At 36.7% G+C, this 18,081-nt stretch overlaps 1 protein-coding gene across 5 annotated transcripts in view; it reads right to left on the reverse strand.

Moving 5' to 3' along the window:
* Positions 1–18,081, reverse strand: part of SBF2 (SET binding factor 2) — a 255,148-nt gene that overhangs the window by 127,257 nt on the left and 109,810 nt on the right. For all 5 annotated transcript variants that reach the window (XM_037402206.1, XM_037402207.1, XM_037402209.1 and 2 more), the window contains exons 4-6: positions 11,055–11,168; positions 9,303–9,413; positions 6,810–6,915 (exon numbers count right to left, since the gene is read on the reverse strand). In XM_037402206.1, the coding sequence (XP_037258103.1) occupies positions 6,810–6,915; positions 9,303–9,413; positions 11,055–11,168 (331 nt within the window). The remainder of the gene's footprint in view (positions 1–6,809; positions 6,916–9,302; positions 9,414–11,054; positions 11,169–18,081) is intronic.

An 18,081-nucleotide genomic window follows, 5' to 3' on the forward strand; every position in this document is an offset into this window, starting at 1 on the left:
TGGGGTCAGTCTTAGGATCTCACATGACAGTGCCCTCTTTTCCCAAGCATTCAGATTCTCTTGCTCTTAAGCTACACGTGCCAACTAAAATTTTCAGCTAGTCCCCTATATAGGATGCAGTTTAACCATAACAGTCTTGTAAATCACTCGCCTTTGACAGTACTGCTAATATTGCACTCTTTTGGTATACATGTGTCTACTGATTTCACCTGAAACTGTGACAGTGAGTAGACTACAAGATCTTCCCCTTCTTCAGCAAAGCAAAACACCTTGCACTTGAACTCTTCTGCTGTCTATTGGTGTTGAGGTCTGACTCCACACAGTGATTCTTTGTACTTTCTACTCAAGACTTTTAGAAGGTAAACAGTGAGAATTAAAGAACCACCAGCTGCCAGGGCCTAGCAATGGCATGCTGCTCCATAACAGAAGGCAAAGCAGGTGCCAGGTATGGAAACAAGGTGGGAAGGAGCAGTGCCCTCACCAACATGTGGTGGAGTCCCACAGTACCCAGAGCAAGATGAGTTGGGTAGCTCCACTGACAGCAGCTAGGTTCAGCCAAAAGTTGTGATAGTCAGACAAGCCCATAGTAATGAGGTAAGTCTGAGGTCAAGCCAGGAAGTCAAGGGAGTATGGCAAGGTCAGGATTAGGTCCAGCAATGGCAGCCAGGTCAGTCACAGTGACCACCAGGCAAGCCCATAGTCATAAAGAAGACCTGATATCAAGCCAGGACATCCAGTCCATGAGTGAGGATCCGGCTCAGAGAGGTATGCTGCCAGAAACAAGCATCGCTGCAACAGGGCTCAGGCAAGGAGCAAGGACATGGCCTGAGCTTAAGTACAGCGTCCAAGCGAAGAGGTCAACAAGCCCCTCCTTCTTGCATCTTTCACACAGAGCTTTCCTCAACGGTCTGAACCAAGGCTGCACAGCTGTGCTACATCAACGCTGACCTTGAGCACAGGCAGCTCAACCCTGTAAGGAGGGGTCTGGGGAGGCTGTCGATGCACTCAGGGCCCTGACATTAGCTTTCAAAGGAAATACTTATAAGAACCAAGGACAGAGCCTGCTGAACTATCAGCCTAAGCAGAGATTTCAAGTCTGAGAGCAAAATGTATGCTGAATGTTATTGGCACAACTACAGAAACATTTTTTAAAAAGTGGGGTTTAATGAGTTAACCGGAATTGTAAAGTGCAAGTCTGTCAGATTAAAATATCTCTGCACATAAAAATATCTGCCTCCAAACAGAGATGGAGTGGCATATCTTCACTAAAAATAATTTAAATAATGCTGTTGTAATTAAGATCTTCCCCAAAAAACAAATTTCCGAACACACAAAACAATTTTAATATTCACTATCAAACCAAAAATATTAAATCCCCCCATCATTCTTCATTAATTTCTAAAAAAATGAAATGACTGAAAAACAAGAAAATGAGAACATACAGCATTTCTTTTACTTCTATACACTTTGATAGTCCACTCAAAAAAAATGATAAACTGGTACGATAGTTAACATATGATGCTGTCACCTTATTATGAATGGATTTATCACTGTATAACAGTAATGGGGTTTAGCTCCAATAAAAAATCATTGTCAGTGTCCCACCGTGGGAACCTGCGGAAAATCATTCACTTCCCTTTACTTGCTTAGCGTTAATTAATTTTAAGCAGCTCTCTGCAGTATCTGCTCTGATGCAAAAGAAAGGTAGGAACATGAAAGTAGGGAGAAAGGACAGATAACTCTCCGAACTCCTAAGTCACAGTGTTGAACTTTGGAATTGAATAGCCATATTAAAAAAAGTACACGTTACCAGTACTATTAATACTGGAGTGGAGCATTTTGAACTGCTTGTGCTGAAGTACTTCCCTGCTTATCAACTCTGCCATCATCACACACATCTGCCCTAGTAGTTCTATTTTGTGCAACTGTAACAATGTCTGAAGTTTGATCAACCAGTCACTTCTGACATCTGGAATTACTGATGTTCAATGACACTGCAGTCTTCAATTACATTATATTTAAAGTACTTGTTTTGGAGGTTTCACATATTGCCAAATGGTATACACACAATTTCTTGATTAAAAGTATTTTAAGATCTGTAAAAAGGTTGAAGGATAATGAAGTTTAACACATTCATGCAAGTTACCTCATAGGTTGGACAAAACTAAAGACAAGCTTGCCAAGCAACCTGTGTCAACCTAGCATTACCATCCATCTTCATCCTGTTCCATCTACTTAATCTCTAATCTACACAGCCCTGAATTCAAGGTACCCTTACCTTGTGCCCTCATCCAGAAGATTCATAGCAGAATTTACTTCAAAGTTTCATTTTTGCCACTTAAAAAATTACTTCCTTTGTAACACTGAAAGTCAGTCTGAGTCCTACTGAAAATACTTGAGTAGTGAATTAAAGGTATGAGCACAGAAAAATGAAACCCAACAGAGGAAATAAGGGGATAGGAAAACAGGTAAGAGACTAAACAAGAAGGAAGGAAAACTTTTGTTTTCTATTAAGTGTTTGGAACATAGGGGGAAACATTAATTCTTGAGGAAAATAATTTTTCATGATTGTTCTGCTCAGCTTAGTGGTGTGATTCATGCTACCAGTCCTTGAAATGTGCAAAAATTACAAGTACTGGTTAAACTTTAGGTTCTTGTTTTGCTGCTCAGGTCCCTCATATAATTTTGTGTCTTAGATTCTTTGGGAAAAACTGCCTGTGGGGAGACAGAGGTGTGTGTCTCAGGTACAAATGACTGAATATGGCAGTGCTGAATAACCATACTACCAACAGAATGGAGAAGGCAAGTAGGGATGGAGTTCAGAGAAACAGAAGGAGCTTAATGCAGAAACACAGGAATGTACTGTTAATCCAGTGAGAGAACAGAGAAATATGACCAAAATCTCCATTGAGCCTGAAGAAGGCTACTGTGTTTTGAAGTTTTTGTAGATTCCTACCATCTTACTAACAGACAATGAGAAATAGAAGAGTACTGAAAGTCTTCTAGCTACCACAGATCATTTTTTAAAGTAACTTTATGATTACTGTTTTTCCAGCTATCCCTGTTGATGAAATAATTTTTAGATGTAGTGATCCAGCTACAGGCCTGGATTCTGTCACATTATTCTCAGATATTAAGTCTGTTAAAATAAAAAAAGAATGTATGACTTAAAATGTCAAACACTGCTGTTCTTTATTATCAAGCTTAAAACCTTTGGGGATGTTTTTCCCAACTGTAGTTTAACGCCTAAGTAAAAATAACGTCTATTTCCAGATATGCTGCAAACTTGGTAATACAGGGAGGGTCATCTGCTGACACAGTATTATCCTGCCAAGCAGAAAAACCATGATGAGACTATTATTGCACAATATTTCTCAAAATAAATGTTGAAATTACTTTTGTATCTATTCATAGTGGTAAATTTTGTCTTGCTGCCCATCTTCTTCAAAGAAACAGCTATTTTTAAAAAGGTGATTTATACAGTACACAAATATTTTTCTAGTTACACTTCAATTTTCTATTAATAATTTAAATAGAATTAAGTGACTTGTACCGGCAAAGAAATAACTGAACATGTCATTATTTGACAAACAGCTTAGTGAATATTTGTGTCCTTAACACAAGCATTTGACAGGTAACAGCTGTCATTAAAGTAATTAGCAAACACCACACCGGGCAACGCTTTTGCCCAGGTTGGTAGGGACAGCTACACATTAAGCTCCTGTTCAAATGGAACAAGAGAAACAGAGGAAGTATAAATATCGTTACAAAAAGCACAAAAACCTTCTGACAAGCTCAACTATGATCTCCAGAGGAAAGGATTAGGCCTTATCTTAGAAAAATAAATTTTTCCAAAGGGATGAGCTAAGATGTTCTACCACATCCTTCTGGACTCATTGCCTTTTATTATGAGTTAATTAAATTAACCCATAAGACTGCATGAAAAATGAGAATAAATGAGAATTTATTTAAAGCAGTCTGTTTGTATTTCCAGGTCCTCTTTTTATATTCACCAACCATTGTAAACAGACATATGTAGCTATATTATGAATTCTTTTTTAGTAAACTTAAACAGAAATTTAGCATTAACAAACCTTGCCCTTAAAAAGATGACAGTCCACCACCTACATGTGAAAGGAACTGTGTGCTATTCTGTGATGTACACTATGAAAATACAAACATTTTTTAATTTGTGTCCTTAGAGAGACAAGGTGATTCTATCATTGTGCTATATCCCCAGATACTTAAGACACAAAAACTTGCAAAGGGACATGAGCTGGGAACTGAGGCACATTTGGGGGGTGGGGGTGGGGAAGCAATGATCAGAAATAGGTGGAAAAAGCAAGCCTTTTTTGCAAAGGGTTCAAGTAGCTGCTTAAATAAATAAATCTACCTGCAAACTTGTTTCCCTATTCCTTAACTAATTTCAGGCCCATCCCCAAGCAACTACTACTGTCCTCATCACCAAAGAACAGGAGAGAGGCAGGAAGAGGACCTATACAAGACCATTATACAAGCTCTTCCTAACAGTTCTGATAGTCTTGTAAAAGAGAAAACCACACCACAACAGAAAATAACTTTTCTTCCCCTATGAACTTGTATGGTCTTTTCAGGGAAACAGGATGTAAGCCTATACCTTTTGTTTGTGAAGATTTACCCCAAGTTTTATAATCACACTTTCTTCAGTCTCTCTCTTCTTCAGGCTAGCTGAAGCGTCACTAACCAGAACTGTGAATAATAGGCAAGTTTTCCTTCCAAATCTCCCTTTCTCTCCCTCTCCTTCTGCTGATTTTCATATCCTTCCATGCACCATAACTGGAAAGGGCACCTGGTAGGCACAGGCTTACAGACTTATACTTTTTACAAGCCACCAAGAAAGATTGGACCTCCAAACGTTTACTGGAACTTAGGGGAAGAAAGGAACGCAGAAGAACAGCAAAACCATAGAAACCACACTATTTACAGCAGGAAGGCTAACGGAGAATGCAAAATGAAAGATGAGATGGTAGACAGAGTAAATCAGCAGTATAGATATTGGAAGGTGTATATGAGCTAATAAGGAATTACACAATTTCAAAATATAGAGATAAAGGATCATTGATGGCTAGGACAACAATTTTAGGAGTCCTGGTTACACACCAAACTCTTCAGTACTCTGCTACAGCATCTTTAGCAAGTTACACGACATCCATCTGCATATATTTATCCATTAATAAAATGTAGTTAATAATATTAACTTAAATCCTATGTGTGTAAAAGGAATTTTAAATTCTCATATGGAAGTTTTATAGATCAGTTTTATACACAGAGTGGAATTTAAAAAAGCTTACTCTGCAAACATGCTCTTACTAAGAATCCAAGAGGAAAAGGTGGTCTTCAGTTTGCTCTTCCATATTTACTTTTCCACGCTGTCTTTACAGAGTTCCCCCCTATAAATCTGATACATACAATGACTGTTCAGATTATCTGCCTTCATTGCCTTCCTCAGACCGATTCTGTGACAAAACACAACCCCAATCTGCCATACAAAAGCCATGTGTCACAAGACATGGTGGCTAACCTACCTAAGCACTAGCTAGTAGCCTGGCTTTCTTTGACGTTTTCAGAACCATGAATTTTACAATTGCCCAAAACAAACTGCCTCAACTTAGGTATCACATGCTGTACTTCAAGAACATGGTGTATCATACCATACTTACGGTACCTCACACCATATTGTCTGTCTTCAGAAAAGATGAAAAGTTGTTGGGCCTATGCATGTTATAAACATTGCCTGCAATCCGATCCGAGCAATCTTAATGACTCTTGACATAATAAGCCAAGTGAAACCTCAGGGACTGTGGCAAGGATAAGTACCATCCAGACCATGATAGCCATGGTTCTTTACTTTAAACTATCAAAAAAATAATAACAAACCCTGTGGAATAATAGTCTTTGCGGAAGGATACAATTAACTTTTATCAGTAGTAGATGGCATTGTGCTCATCAGATCTGATGCTACTTCCTGTGACATCAACTTTTACTCCTCTTCACTATTCTTTTTCCAGTTTGCCTCCATTCTTATTGCCTATTTGTGAGAAGAATGGATGACAACACGTATTCTGAAGTTGTTTGATTACTTGAGACTAAACATGATGTTCAGAGGTTCAGAGAAGATTATTAATTGTGCCTTTATCCATGGCTGCTACAAGTTTGTGCTTCCAAGTCACAAGCCAACAGAAAGATAACTAACAGTGTGTTAAAATCTAATGAGACATGCAAGACTAGTATTGAAACACCCAGAGAACAGTGACATGATGCTGTAATTGTAACCAAGAAGTAAGCATTTGATGAGGATTGTGTTACATCATCTTCTTGAAAGATAGGGATTAACATATAGTAACAGAATAATATGAATTCCACACAGTTACCAATATCAGTACATGGCATCTTTTCTATTAACCTTTTCAGTTACGCTAGTTTTATTATTAACCTCTTTGGTTTTGTTTGGAGTTTGTACAGTATCCTAAGGGGCAGGCAATCTTTTCACATGAATGTTTCTGTAATTAAACAGAGACCAGGCTCACTTCTGCTCACAGTACACTTAGAGATACTAGATAATATTGGAGATAACTTACCACAAGCAGGATGTATAATAAGGTTATATGAATGTCTGATTGGGGGATACAAGCACTATTAGTCATTCTTTCATTCAAAAGGAATTAATATTTACCATGTACTTTCTTGGCACATGATTTGGACTGAATGAGAACAGAAAATACTTCACTGATAATTTCAAAAGATTTTTTTTAAAGCAGACCTAGACATACCCAGTTGCTGAAAGAGAAGAGCCACACTGGTGCCTGTAACAGGAAGGCTATCATGTAGAGGAGTCTGTATCAGTTGTCTGTCTCCAGCTCCCAAAGAAAACAATTTCTGTAGAAAGAATTTTTTTAATTGAGTATAAATTTAAATTATATAGAATAAACAAGCTGTTGTCATACAGATAGGTGATTCATCCTGGGAAAATTATTTGTTTTGTGTACAAAAGTTTGAAGTCAGTAAGAATAATTGAATTGACCAACAGAAATATGAAATATAATTTGAGGACAATTATACGTCCCCTTGAACATATAGCACGATAGCTTCTTCCTCGCATTTCCATTAAATTAGTTAAATAGTTATGGCTTTGAAGGCCTTCAATATCAGACCTTTAATAATACACTAAAAAACCTTCCAGACAAAGAAAAAAAAGTTTAGAACACACTCAAATCAGAAAAATATGTATTATTTTCTAACTGTAGTTCTTTGCCATCTACTGTCTGCAGGCATGTTTTAAGTATGAACATACTTAAATGTTCATACTTTTATATATATATCTCATATATAATCAGATATATGGTTACTGAAGGGACGCTTCTACTCCCATGTTCCTGCTCTGTGTTTTAAAATAGAATTAAAACTTCAGTTACCTTTCCAGCAAAAGAACATACCTCCCTTGAGGGAGGCAGGAAATAGTAGTGAAAGGAATGCACTTGTGTATCACATCTCAGAAAGAATTTTAACTGCAAAATAGTCTTGCTTTCCTCTCCTCTAAGTAAATCCACATGACATTCAAGCAGTGGATGATTTTAGGTGGTTACCTCTAACCACTACCTACCATGAGCTAAGGAGGTATTTCTGTACAAGCAGTAAGTATGGGACAACTCCACTTTGTATGGCTGCAAAGTTGCTGAACGTATGAAGGTAGGAATCTCTAGTTGCTGCACAGTCAATGTTTGACACCAAAACACTCCACGGTAACACCAAGCAAGTCCCTGAGCTATAGCAGAGATGGTCCTCTCCAGCACTTCAACAGCAGACCTGTATGCAAGTCAGCAACTAATTTCACAGTTATTTCAATGGCAGCCACATGAATAACCTGGGAGGCTCCTCAAGGACTTCCGGAGATAAACACTGGAAGAGTGTCCCCATTCTAAGATATATAATGCAGATTCAGCCCTGGAAGCATGAAGCTTAAAGAAAAAATTTCTGATTAAAATGATAGTTTGACACTAGCAAATTTAAAATTTGAACTGAAAGAACTTTTTATTTGAAGAAAGAAAGCAGAAGGGAGAATAGTCAGAGGACTTCTCCTCCCTCTTCTCGCAGAGCAAACGGCCACTGAGGAAAGCTGTATTTGGGGGGCGGGGGGGGAAGACGATAGAAGAATAGCCAGAAGTTCAAGTGGATCACCAAAACTTGTAGTATGATATTCAAGTACCACTGGAGAAGAGGATTGCTGATGAGGGGATGCAATGTAATTACTCTCCTTCAAAACCAAAAAGCTTGGCATCCAAAAGCACAAAGACATGGCTGCCCGGAGAGCAGTAAGGTAGGTCTTGACTAAACTGAGAGGACATTTTGCCACTCGGCACCAAGAAATTCCACAGCAGCCAAGGCTATGGGAAAACCAGAAAAGAATTAGGGATTTGTAAGATTTCAAGAAGGCTGATAATCCATGGTTGGGTGGGAAACATGAGAAAATATGCATGAAACTGTCTTTAAAATGCCATTTGCATACTTAGTTTCCAGGTATGTTTCATGATAATGACTACAATTTCCCAGTAGTGTCACAACATAAAGTGAAGGCCAAGCAAATAAGACATGACTGGTTTGGTAGAAATCCACAAATGTATAGGAATCATTTACTGAAAGTAAATCAACAAAAAAACCTGACTTTCTGCTCACAGAAGGCATAGGTAAAAAGCAGGAAGAAGTGTATTTGCTCAGAAACTTTCTTCTTATTTTTGAATGCATGGACTATCTGGAATATTTCATTACCTCTGAGAAAACCATGTTCAAGTTACTTTTCTGGCATTTTTTGTAAATTCATGAAAACAGAAATTTAAAAGAGTTACCAAAGAAAAGACCAGTGGAATCCTGAACTGCATCAAGGAAAAGACACAGGTAAATGAACTAAAGTGAAGGACATGTTAAAAAATGGCAAAGGAAAAAAAATACCTGTAGCAAGCAGAAATATTACTGAACACGTATTATTATTACAGAGTAAACTTATACAAACTGCTTGATTTGTTACTGTGCCTTGTAAAAAGCCAACTCAGTGACAAAATTAACCCTTTGACCTTATCCTGGAATGGAATTTTTGCTGTCTTTAGAAGACAGGCCACAGGGAAAGCACTCACAGGCCACAGGGAAAGCACTCAGCTGAACTATGATCTTTTTTTCTTCAAAAATATTTCAAGAATTTATTTTTTGTTTTCTTCATAAATTAAATTAACTGGAAAAATACCTTTTTTTTTTTTTTTTTTTTTTCCATTTACCTGAGACCCTCCCGAAGCAGGGACAAGGCATGAACAGAGATTTGCAATGAGAGTCTCCAGTGACACATTCAGGCTGTCCACATACACAGTATAGATCAGGCCAAGGCAAGCCTAGAAAGGTAGACAAAATATATTAGACTGCTATACAGGGAAAGCAGATATCAAATTACTTAAAGATCTATGTATATAATTTTTTTCAAATAAGTATCTTAACATTCATTAATGTAGTGAAGTATCTTTCAACTGAAGACAAAGTAATTTGCTACAGAAGCAATCATCCATTAAAAAAAAAATGAGCTGGGCTACTTAGAAGGGACGTATGTGCTGGCAGGTGTAGATATATTCTTTTTTTATAAGAAATTCCATGTTTAATATTTGCGCCTTGTTCATGATACCAAGAATACTTTACCACAAGTTACTTTTAAAAAATTAAAACCTCAACATAGCTTCATGTGTGCTTTGAATTCTATGGAACCAAGCCTGACTGCTTTCCAGAGCAGAACACTGATGAATCAATGAGGATTTGAGTCTCATTTTAAGACTAGCAACTATTCCATGTTATTTAACTTACATTCTCAATTTTACTAATTTAATATAAATTTTTTTTTAATTTAACAGTATATTAAAACTTCAGCATTTTTTTTAATGGATCCAGTTTTGATTGAGAAATCATAGACACAGCTTTTTTTTTTTTTACTAATTTTTACTTACATTTTTACTAATAATGTAAGATGATTCAACATTACATTCTAAGACGACTTTGGAAAAAGGAAACAAATAACTTAGTTTCACAGCATCCTTTTGGTGCCTTTTATCTGTTGTAATTTTGATAAATCAGCAAATATTTTAGGAATTATCTTCTTAGAAATAATTCCAACAGTAACTTTTCATATAACACATAGTTAAGCTGTGAAACTCCTTGCCATGGGTTGTTGTAAAATCTGAGCATTAAGAAACTGAAAAAATTATATGAGAAAACCCACACACTGACACTTCTGGTTCAGGATGTCATTTAACTCTAATTCACATTGAATGAGGAAATTATTTTGTGGAATTATTTCTATACCCTGTCCTATTCTTATGCACTTTGCTTTGCATTTGCTACAGGCCGCTATCAAGAGACAAAATACTGTGCTGCATGGACTTTTAATCTCACTCGGTACAGTCATTCTTAATGTCTAATGAAAACTTAACTGTTGAATGATTTCCTCCTTTGATCTGTAGACTGAACTATATTTGTTTCTGTTAATATATATCAGCTTAATAAAAAGTTAAGCTTTTCATTTATCTCAGATCAGTCATATTTCATCAGCTGAAAGTAATCCAAGATCCTAACTCTCTGTCGTGCATCTTAATTTGATCTGGAAGAGGCTCTGACACTGTGCCTTGCATATGGAGGAAAACTAGGATTTTGCTATTAATTCACCATTATATATTTAATCAAATATTAATTACTTGTTTTTACCAGAGCAACTCTTGTTTTGTCCTAATAATTCCCCGAAAAAACTCTATTTCGTCTTCTCTGTAGATTTAAAACTGCTTAGAGAGTAAAAAAAGCAGTGCTTTAACCTACAGGGGCTATTTACTGTCAAATACACTGAATTTTTTTTAGTTCTATCTAAGCCTACTTTTGCTTTTAAATTCCCAAATCAATCATGAGATGTTTTAAATCAAAAGTACTGTCACTGCTACTCATTAAAAACAGATTTGTCTGCTGACATGCATTATAAATAGCAATTGCAAGTTCTTTACCCTGAAAATTTCTGGATAATCGAGTCTGGACACCAATACCAAACTTTTAGGAGCAAATACTTCTGCAGGCGGAATTAAACCAGACTCCTCTTCACCTTCGATTTCTTTTGTTCCCTTGAAAATAGAAACACTTCAGTTAATAAGCAGAAAGAAACCTCAAACTCAAATATTAGTATTCTTACAAAAAGTAAACATTTCTCAGAACATTAAAAACGAATGCATTATCTGAAAATGGTAATGAAGTCAACTAATATTCTAATATTAATATCTCATATTAGAATAGCATATTCTAATGGTTACCTAACTCCCTAAAAGTTTCTAGATGTAGTTCAGCATGTCCAGAGAAGGGCAATGAAGCTGGTGAAGGGTCTGGAGCCCAGCTCTTATGAGGAACAGCTGAGGGAACTGGGGGTGTTTAGCCCAGAGAGGAGGATGTTCAGGGGGGACCTTACTGCTCCCTGTGTCTCCCTGACAGGGGCTGTAGGCGGGTGGGGGTCGGTCTCTTCTCCCAGGTAACAAGCGACAGGACAAGAGGAAATGGCCTCAAGCTATGCCAGGGGAGGTTTAGATTGGATATTAGGAAAAATCTCTTCACTGAAAGCATGGTCAAGCACTGGAACAGGCTGTCCAGGGAGGTGGTGGAATCACCGTCCCTGGAGATGTTTAAAAAAACCCACAGCTGTGGTGACACGGTTTAGTGATGGACTCAGCAGTCCTGGGTTAACAGTTGAACTTGATGATCTTCAAGGTCTTTTCCAACCTAAAAGGTTCTATGATTCTATTAACTAAAATTATCTGTAAAGTCATCTCCACCCTGACCCAGTGAATTTGAAACCTAAAGGAATTTCTTCACAAAAATCTAGTTCAGATTTTTCAAAAAAAAATCCCTCAAACTCACGAACCACTAAGTGTCTGGCTTAAAAAAAGAGAAAGGTACAACGCAGATAAACTTGTAGTTGTTCAAGATGTTGTGCAAGTTGCTATAACCTCCTTGCCAGCACTTACTATTCAAACACAAGTATTTATTATTCATCGCCAAAACTAAATATGTCACTAAATACTTTCATTTCTAAAATTCCACACATACTTTGACAAATTCATTAATTGCGTAAGTTTTCAAATGACAGAAATCCTGTGCTTTCCAATTTTTGCACAAATTTCTCTCCACCCACGCCGACACCACCCACCAAATTTGTACATATTCTACTTGTTCCTCTGACCAAGCATTCTTCTAAGTAAAAATCACTATATTATCTTAATTAGGAATATGAGAAAACTTACTTCCGTATGACAACATGAAATGGCTGGCTTCTACTTCTGTCATGTTACTAGTCATCATTCCGTTTTATTTAAAAAATAATAATAATAATCCAGCATAACTTTTCTCTTCATTGGAAGAAACCTGATGGAAGTGCTCTTAAGTGCCAAGAATCCTGTGAGTTCAGGAGCTTTATTCCACAACCTCAGTTCAGAATGTATGGTTTCTTTAAGCAAATGCAGGTATCCAAATAAAAGCAGTTAAAACAACGACAGCAGGAGGACTTTAAAAGCTGACTTAATAAATACTTTGAATTATGAAAAATGTTTAGTTATTATAAGCTTCACGTGGGAATTTTATTTATGAACAAAAAAAAATTGGAAACCACCACCTACAGGATATTTATTCTTCTAGTTAGAAACTAAAATGGTTCTTTCAAAAGCACTTGTTGTTTTTGCTAACCTAACTGACTTTCTACTGAAACAAAATACATAGGAACAGTCCTTTGCCCTCCACTCCTGTGTGCCTTGGTCTGAGCCAAATGGTGGCAGCTGAAGACATTAGCTATCAGACAGCTATCCTCGTTATCCGTAAACCACTTAATTGGTTTTGCCTCCACACCAAGACCTGCATTTTATTAGATAAATGCTCTCCTCAGTTCTAGCCTAAAATTGAAAAGGTCGGTCTGAAAAGGTCCAGTAGCCGGGTATCAGCTAGAAGCTGCCCTGACAGCCGTAGGGAAATAGAGAGTTACTTTCTACAGGTGAAGGTATCTGCATCAGAGCCTCTGCCCATTGCCCTTCCAGCCCTAACATCAGCATTGGCCTTTCAGGGTTGTGTCCTGAACATGGGCACATCTCTTGGAAGCTGCCCAACCACCCTCAAGTTCTGTGTCAACCTATGCTAAAGCACTACTCACATATGCCCCTCTGAAGAATAAGATACATAGGTATGTGTGTGCGCACATGCACCTTGGTGCCCTATTTTCATTACTATATAGACAAAACCAGCCATGTGATTTTTTTATATGTATACCAGAGGAGAGACGCTATAAATGTTTTGGTGCTTTTAAATACAGGAACTAATTGAGATTCTGGGATTCCTGTAAAACTTCCACTGTGCTTCTTCAAGACGTAAAAGTTAGCTGGTATTCACATATGTTATACTATCCCTTGTCTAATCAAGGTATGACCAAAAAAAAAACCACCTCACCCAACAACAAAAAATAGAAACAAAACCCCCAAACATATAAGCATCACTATATTGAGCCAGAAAAGTGGTTCATCTATAGCTTGTCCCCTCTCTTGGTACCAAGGGCCCCCCTGAAGAGAGGGCAAACTTAGTGTTGCCGTTCCTCCAGTGCAGTCTCCCTGTCCTCAGGGATCTTCCTGACCTGGAGACAGCCTCCTATTGAAAACACAGCTCAGTGTTCAAGCAAAAATGGTTTAAAAAGAGAGTACTCAGGTTCACAAAATATGTATTACACTTTCATACCAAAGTAAAAACAATTGGCACAGCAATATATATACACATATGAGCACACACCTGGCTTTTTACATTAATGCTTACCTAACGGCAACCAATACATACGCAATGTATGTGTTTCATCTAGTTTGCATCTTATTTCTAAGTTAAAACTGTGATTCACAATTAATTGAGAAATGTGTAACTCAACAGTCACATGTCCCACGTGTTCATTTATTGCCATCCATTATAATGTTGACAGGGAGAGCTTTTACATTAATTACAGTTCCCTCCCCCTGCCCCAAAAAATGCAAGAAGATTTTTTAAAATTATAGTTTAGCAGTTATACACCACTAAACATATAATCAACAAAAGCTTATTGTATCAACTGTTCTAAAGAGCAATTATAAATTCTAGGCATAAAGGTAACAGATCCTAGCTATCTGACAAATTGTGGACCCTGACAACATTAGAAAAAAACAAAATTAAAACATATTCTGTATTTCTAAAGGTAAGGAAATATGGAAGCTTCTCCATATTCACATGGTACTAAGATAATGAAAATTCGGGGTGCAGAGACAGGCAGGTTTCTATAAAAGGCCATTTTCATAAAATCCACCCAGCTTCAGATCAAGTCTTGAATTAATTCATAATTAAAATTAATTTAAAACTTCAAGGGCACAATAGCAGCACAATAGTGAATTGATAAATCATTTACACTGTAAAAACACTCTCTCTTACTTCATAAAAGATTTATGGAAAAATGTAATGTGACTAGTCATATTTCTTCCACAACTAAACATTCTGACAGGCACGCAGGCACATTATTAGGAGTCAGTAGACTAAGTAGATAATCATTTCAAACACATGACTTTTAACCTACTTTTCAAGCAAAGTATTAACAGCACAAGCATTCTGTAGCAATACTAAGTACAAAGCACTAAAACCACAAACTTAATTCTTTCTGTTTACACTTTTGCTCAGAAACATGGACATTTCATCTTTCTTTATCCCCTCACTCATCTAAGGAAAAAATACTCTCTAATCAAAACTAACAAAATCAAATACTTGTTCATGGGGTTTTTTTCCTCAATACTTTTGTATTTTACAAATAGACCAATTAGTTTACAAGTAAATTAAGAATAACTGGATGTTAAAGGAAACCTTGCTAGGGATACATAAACTGACAGATGAATTTAAATTGGTTAAATAAGAAGTAAGATAATACTGTTATTTCTTTCTTCTTTTTTTTTTTTTTAATCTAGTTGATTATATAGATTCCTTTTGCATTTACATTGGTTAGAATAAGATGATAATGGCATTGGGTATACTGCTATGGGGCTTCCCTGGTATCTCCCATCCAGATTGTTGGCTAGCTCTTCACACTACAGTAGAACAGATTAAGAATTTTCTTAATTTCAATTAAACATTGAAAGAGATTCCTTTTTTTAAGTATTTTTCCTCTTTTTATTTCTACATATGGACAGACTTTGAAAAAATAGGAAAATGTACTAGTAGAGAGCAAGCCGCCACTGTTCCAGATCCTTAAAGATCCATTTAGTTTAAAAGGTGACGTACATTTAAAAATCTAATTCAGAAATATCTGTCCCTTTAGACTGGAAATGCATGAAAGTTTTTTAACATCAAATAAATAAAGTTCTGAACAAGATTCTTCGGTAAGCTAAGGAATAGCTAACAGAGACTGATCTAACTATATTAATGAAAGAAACTGTATATATGACCTGTGATCATGCATGACTTTACCAAGCTAAAATATTCGGTCCCCTTTAATTACATCTGTGTTTGACTGAAGCCTATCAGGGTCCTGTTCCCTGCCTGCCAAAAAGAATCCTCTTTTCTTCTGCATCTTGACTTGGTTTCTAAAGTTATAAGGAGAATATAGTGTAGAGATCTGTAAAGCGTGGCTGACTCAAGTCCATAGAGCAGCTTTTCCACAAAATCTACCAGACAATACTACAATTATTAATATGCTCAGCACAGAATACTTATCCACAAAATCACCCAGCTAACAACTAACTTCACAGAAATCTTCATTGCAAGGGTTCCTTGATCACATACATATGATTGTTGACAGTGTGAGCATCTAAAACATGGAAGGCATAAAGGAGTAAAGACTGCCTTTTTTTCTTTCAGCCTCTACTGCATCTCAGGGAAACAGCATTCACAAACTGTTAAAATTTAGGTATTTCTTAAACAAAATTTAATTCATCACATTCCAAACTGTCACAAAACCATAGCTACAACATCATAGTAATAAATGCTCACATTTATGTCCCATGAGATAAAAAAAAAGTATAGGAAAAATCAAGATAACCAATTTTAAAAGTAGATACAGAAACATTTTAAATACAATTAAGCAAGCATTTATTTATTGTGTAAACATGGCTGAAGATATATCAGAAGTTTAAATAGAAAAATCTCATCTGATTTTACAGCAGGGTGTTTCATTTGTTTATTTGTCTTCCTCCCCACCCCTTTTCCTGCATAAATAATATATAATAAACAAACTCAGAAAATGGTGAAACTTCTTTTGAAGGACATATGATACAATTTCATTTTGCTCAACCTGTTTGCTGTAGCTGGAAAGTGGCCTCTTAAGAGACTGGACAAAAACCCATGTGTTCTATAAATCTAAAGCAGATCAATACACATTCTTACACTCAATTTTTTTCACTATCTTAGGGGAATGGATGCACTCACATCTACACTAAAATATATATATATTTATACATATATACAGATAGATATATATACTGTGTGTGTATATATATACACACACACACACCTCCTGACATAACATAGCAATGAGTTTCATAGGTTCTTACATAAATGAGAATACGGAACTAGAGAGAGCATGAGCGCATATATTTCAACTGTTTCCCTTTCTTTTTGTATCATGAGGAGTATCCATTTAACATATTTGTGACCTAAAGTAACGGGGTAACCTGGAATGTCCAACAACCAACTGAACTAACAGTGTCACTTTACAATTTATGAACTTGGTCAAGAAAAGTAGCTGAATTAATGCATGCATTTGTGCAAGCATTTCAAAAAAATCTCACCAAAAATTAAAAGTTCACTTGACCAAATGTAAAAAAAAAAAAACAACAAAAAAAACAAAAAACGCAGCAGCATGAATCCCCTCTCACAGTTCAGTACCCATGCCAGTCTGTTTAAGGAGATGTTTCAAGGCAATGTAATGAACACCACAAATCTATGAAAGTATACAATGCTGAGTGCACAGGCTTAGCTTAGCAGCATATGAAACTATTCCAAAACTTCATCTCAGTCTCCTGCTTCTTTAGTACATACTATATGCACTACTCGGTACAACTTACACAAGTACAAAGGTGACTATGAAACAGTCCTGCAACATATTCTGCCCAATGCATTTCTTCTTTAGTACGTACTATATGCACTACTCGGTACAACTTACACAAGTACAAAGGTGACTATGAAACAGTCCTGCAACATATTCTGCCCAATGCATTTTGTTTGCTTTAGATCACAAATACATATTCAGAGTTGAAAATTACGATTTTCAGATGACATCTTATAAGGCCAAGAATAGCCTAAGTGTTTTGTTTCCATGCTTAGCATCAAAGGAGTTCAAGAGCAAAATTTCACTGGAGCTATTTTGTGTGCTAGCTTGCCAAAACAGAAGTAGTAACACTGCGTGAAACAACAAGCGCTCAATCAAACTGACAGAAAAACTGCTAGCAAGTTCTTTGCATCAGGTCCTATCCTTATTGCTTAGTTTTACTCTTTATATACTTTTTACTGCTAACACAAATAATTTCACATAGAAATTGGGCATCTGAAAACCAGACCAAAACCCAAAGTACCAAACCCAAAGTCAACTGGTCATTCACAGTTAGCCTTAAAGAAGGACAACAAAAACAACCACCACCACCATAACCAGCATGCTAACTGAAATATGTTCAAAACAAACAAGTGGTGGTAGCTCATCATGCAACGGCTATTTAACTTAGGAAACCCTTCTGGTACAGAATGGTAGTAATAAAAACGCATACAGCATCATGAGAAGACCACACAAGTTCATGAAATCCACAGAGGTTACTAAACATGCACCAGACTTATTCAGCTCAGTTGGTCCTCAGACTGTAGAAGCAGAGAAGGGACCCCTCACAGCGACACGACGTATGCCATGTTCCTCTGCTGTTCCCCAGATACTCACTCCTAACCATCCACAGAGACAAAATACTATGCAGGGTATCTTTTCATTCTGACCCAAAATGGTAACTCATGTTCTTCCAAACATTT

This window comes from Falco rusticolus, chromosome 10 (assembly GCF_015220075.1).
Source record: "Falco rusticolus isolate bFalRus1 chromosome 10, bFalRus1.pri, whole genome shotgun sequence".
NCBI lineage: Eukaryota > Metazoa > Chordata > Aves > Falconiformes > Falconidae > Falco > Falco rusticolus.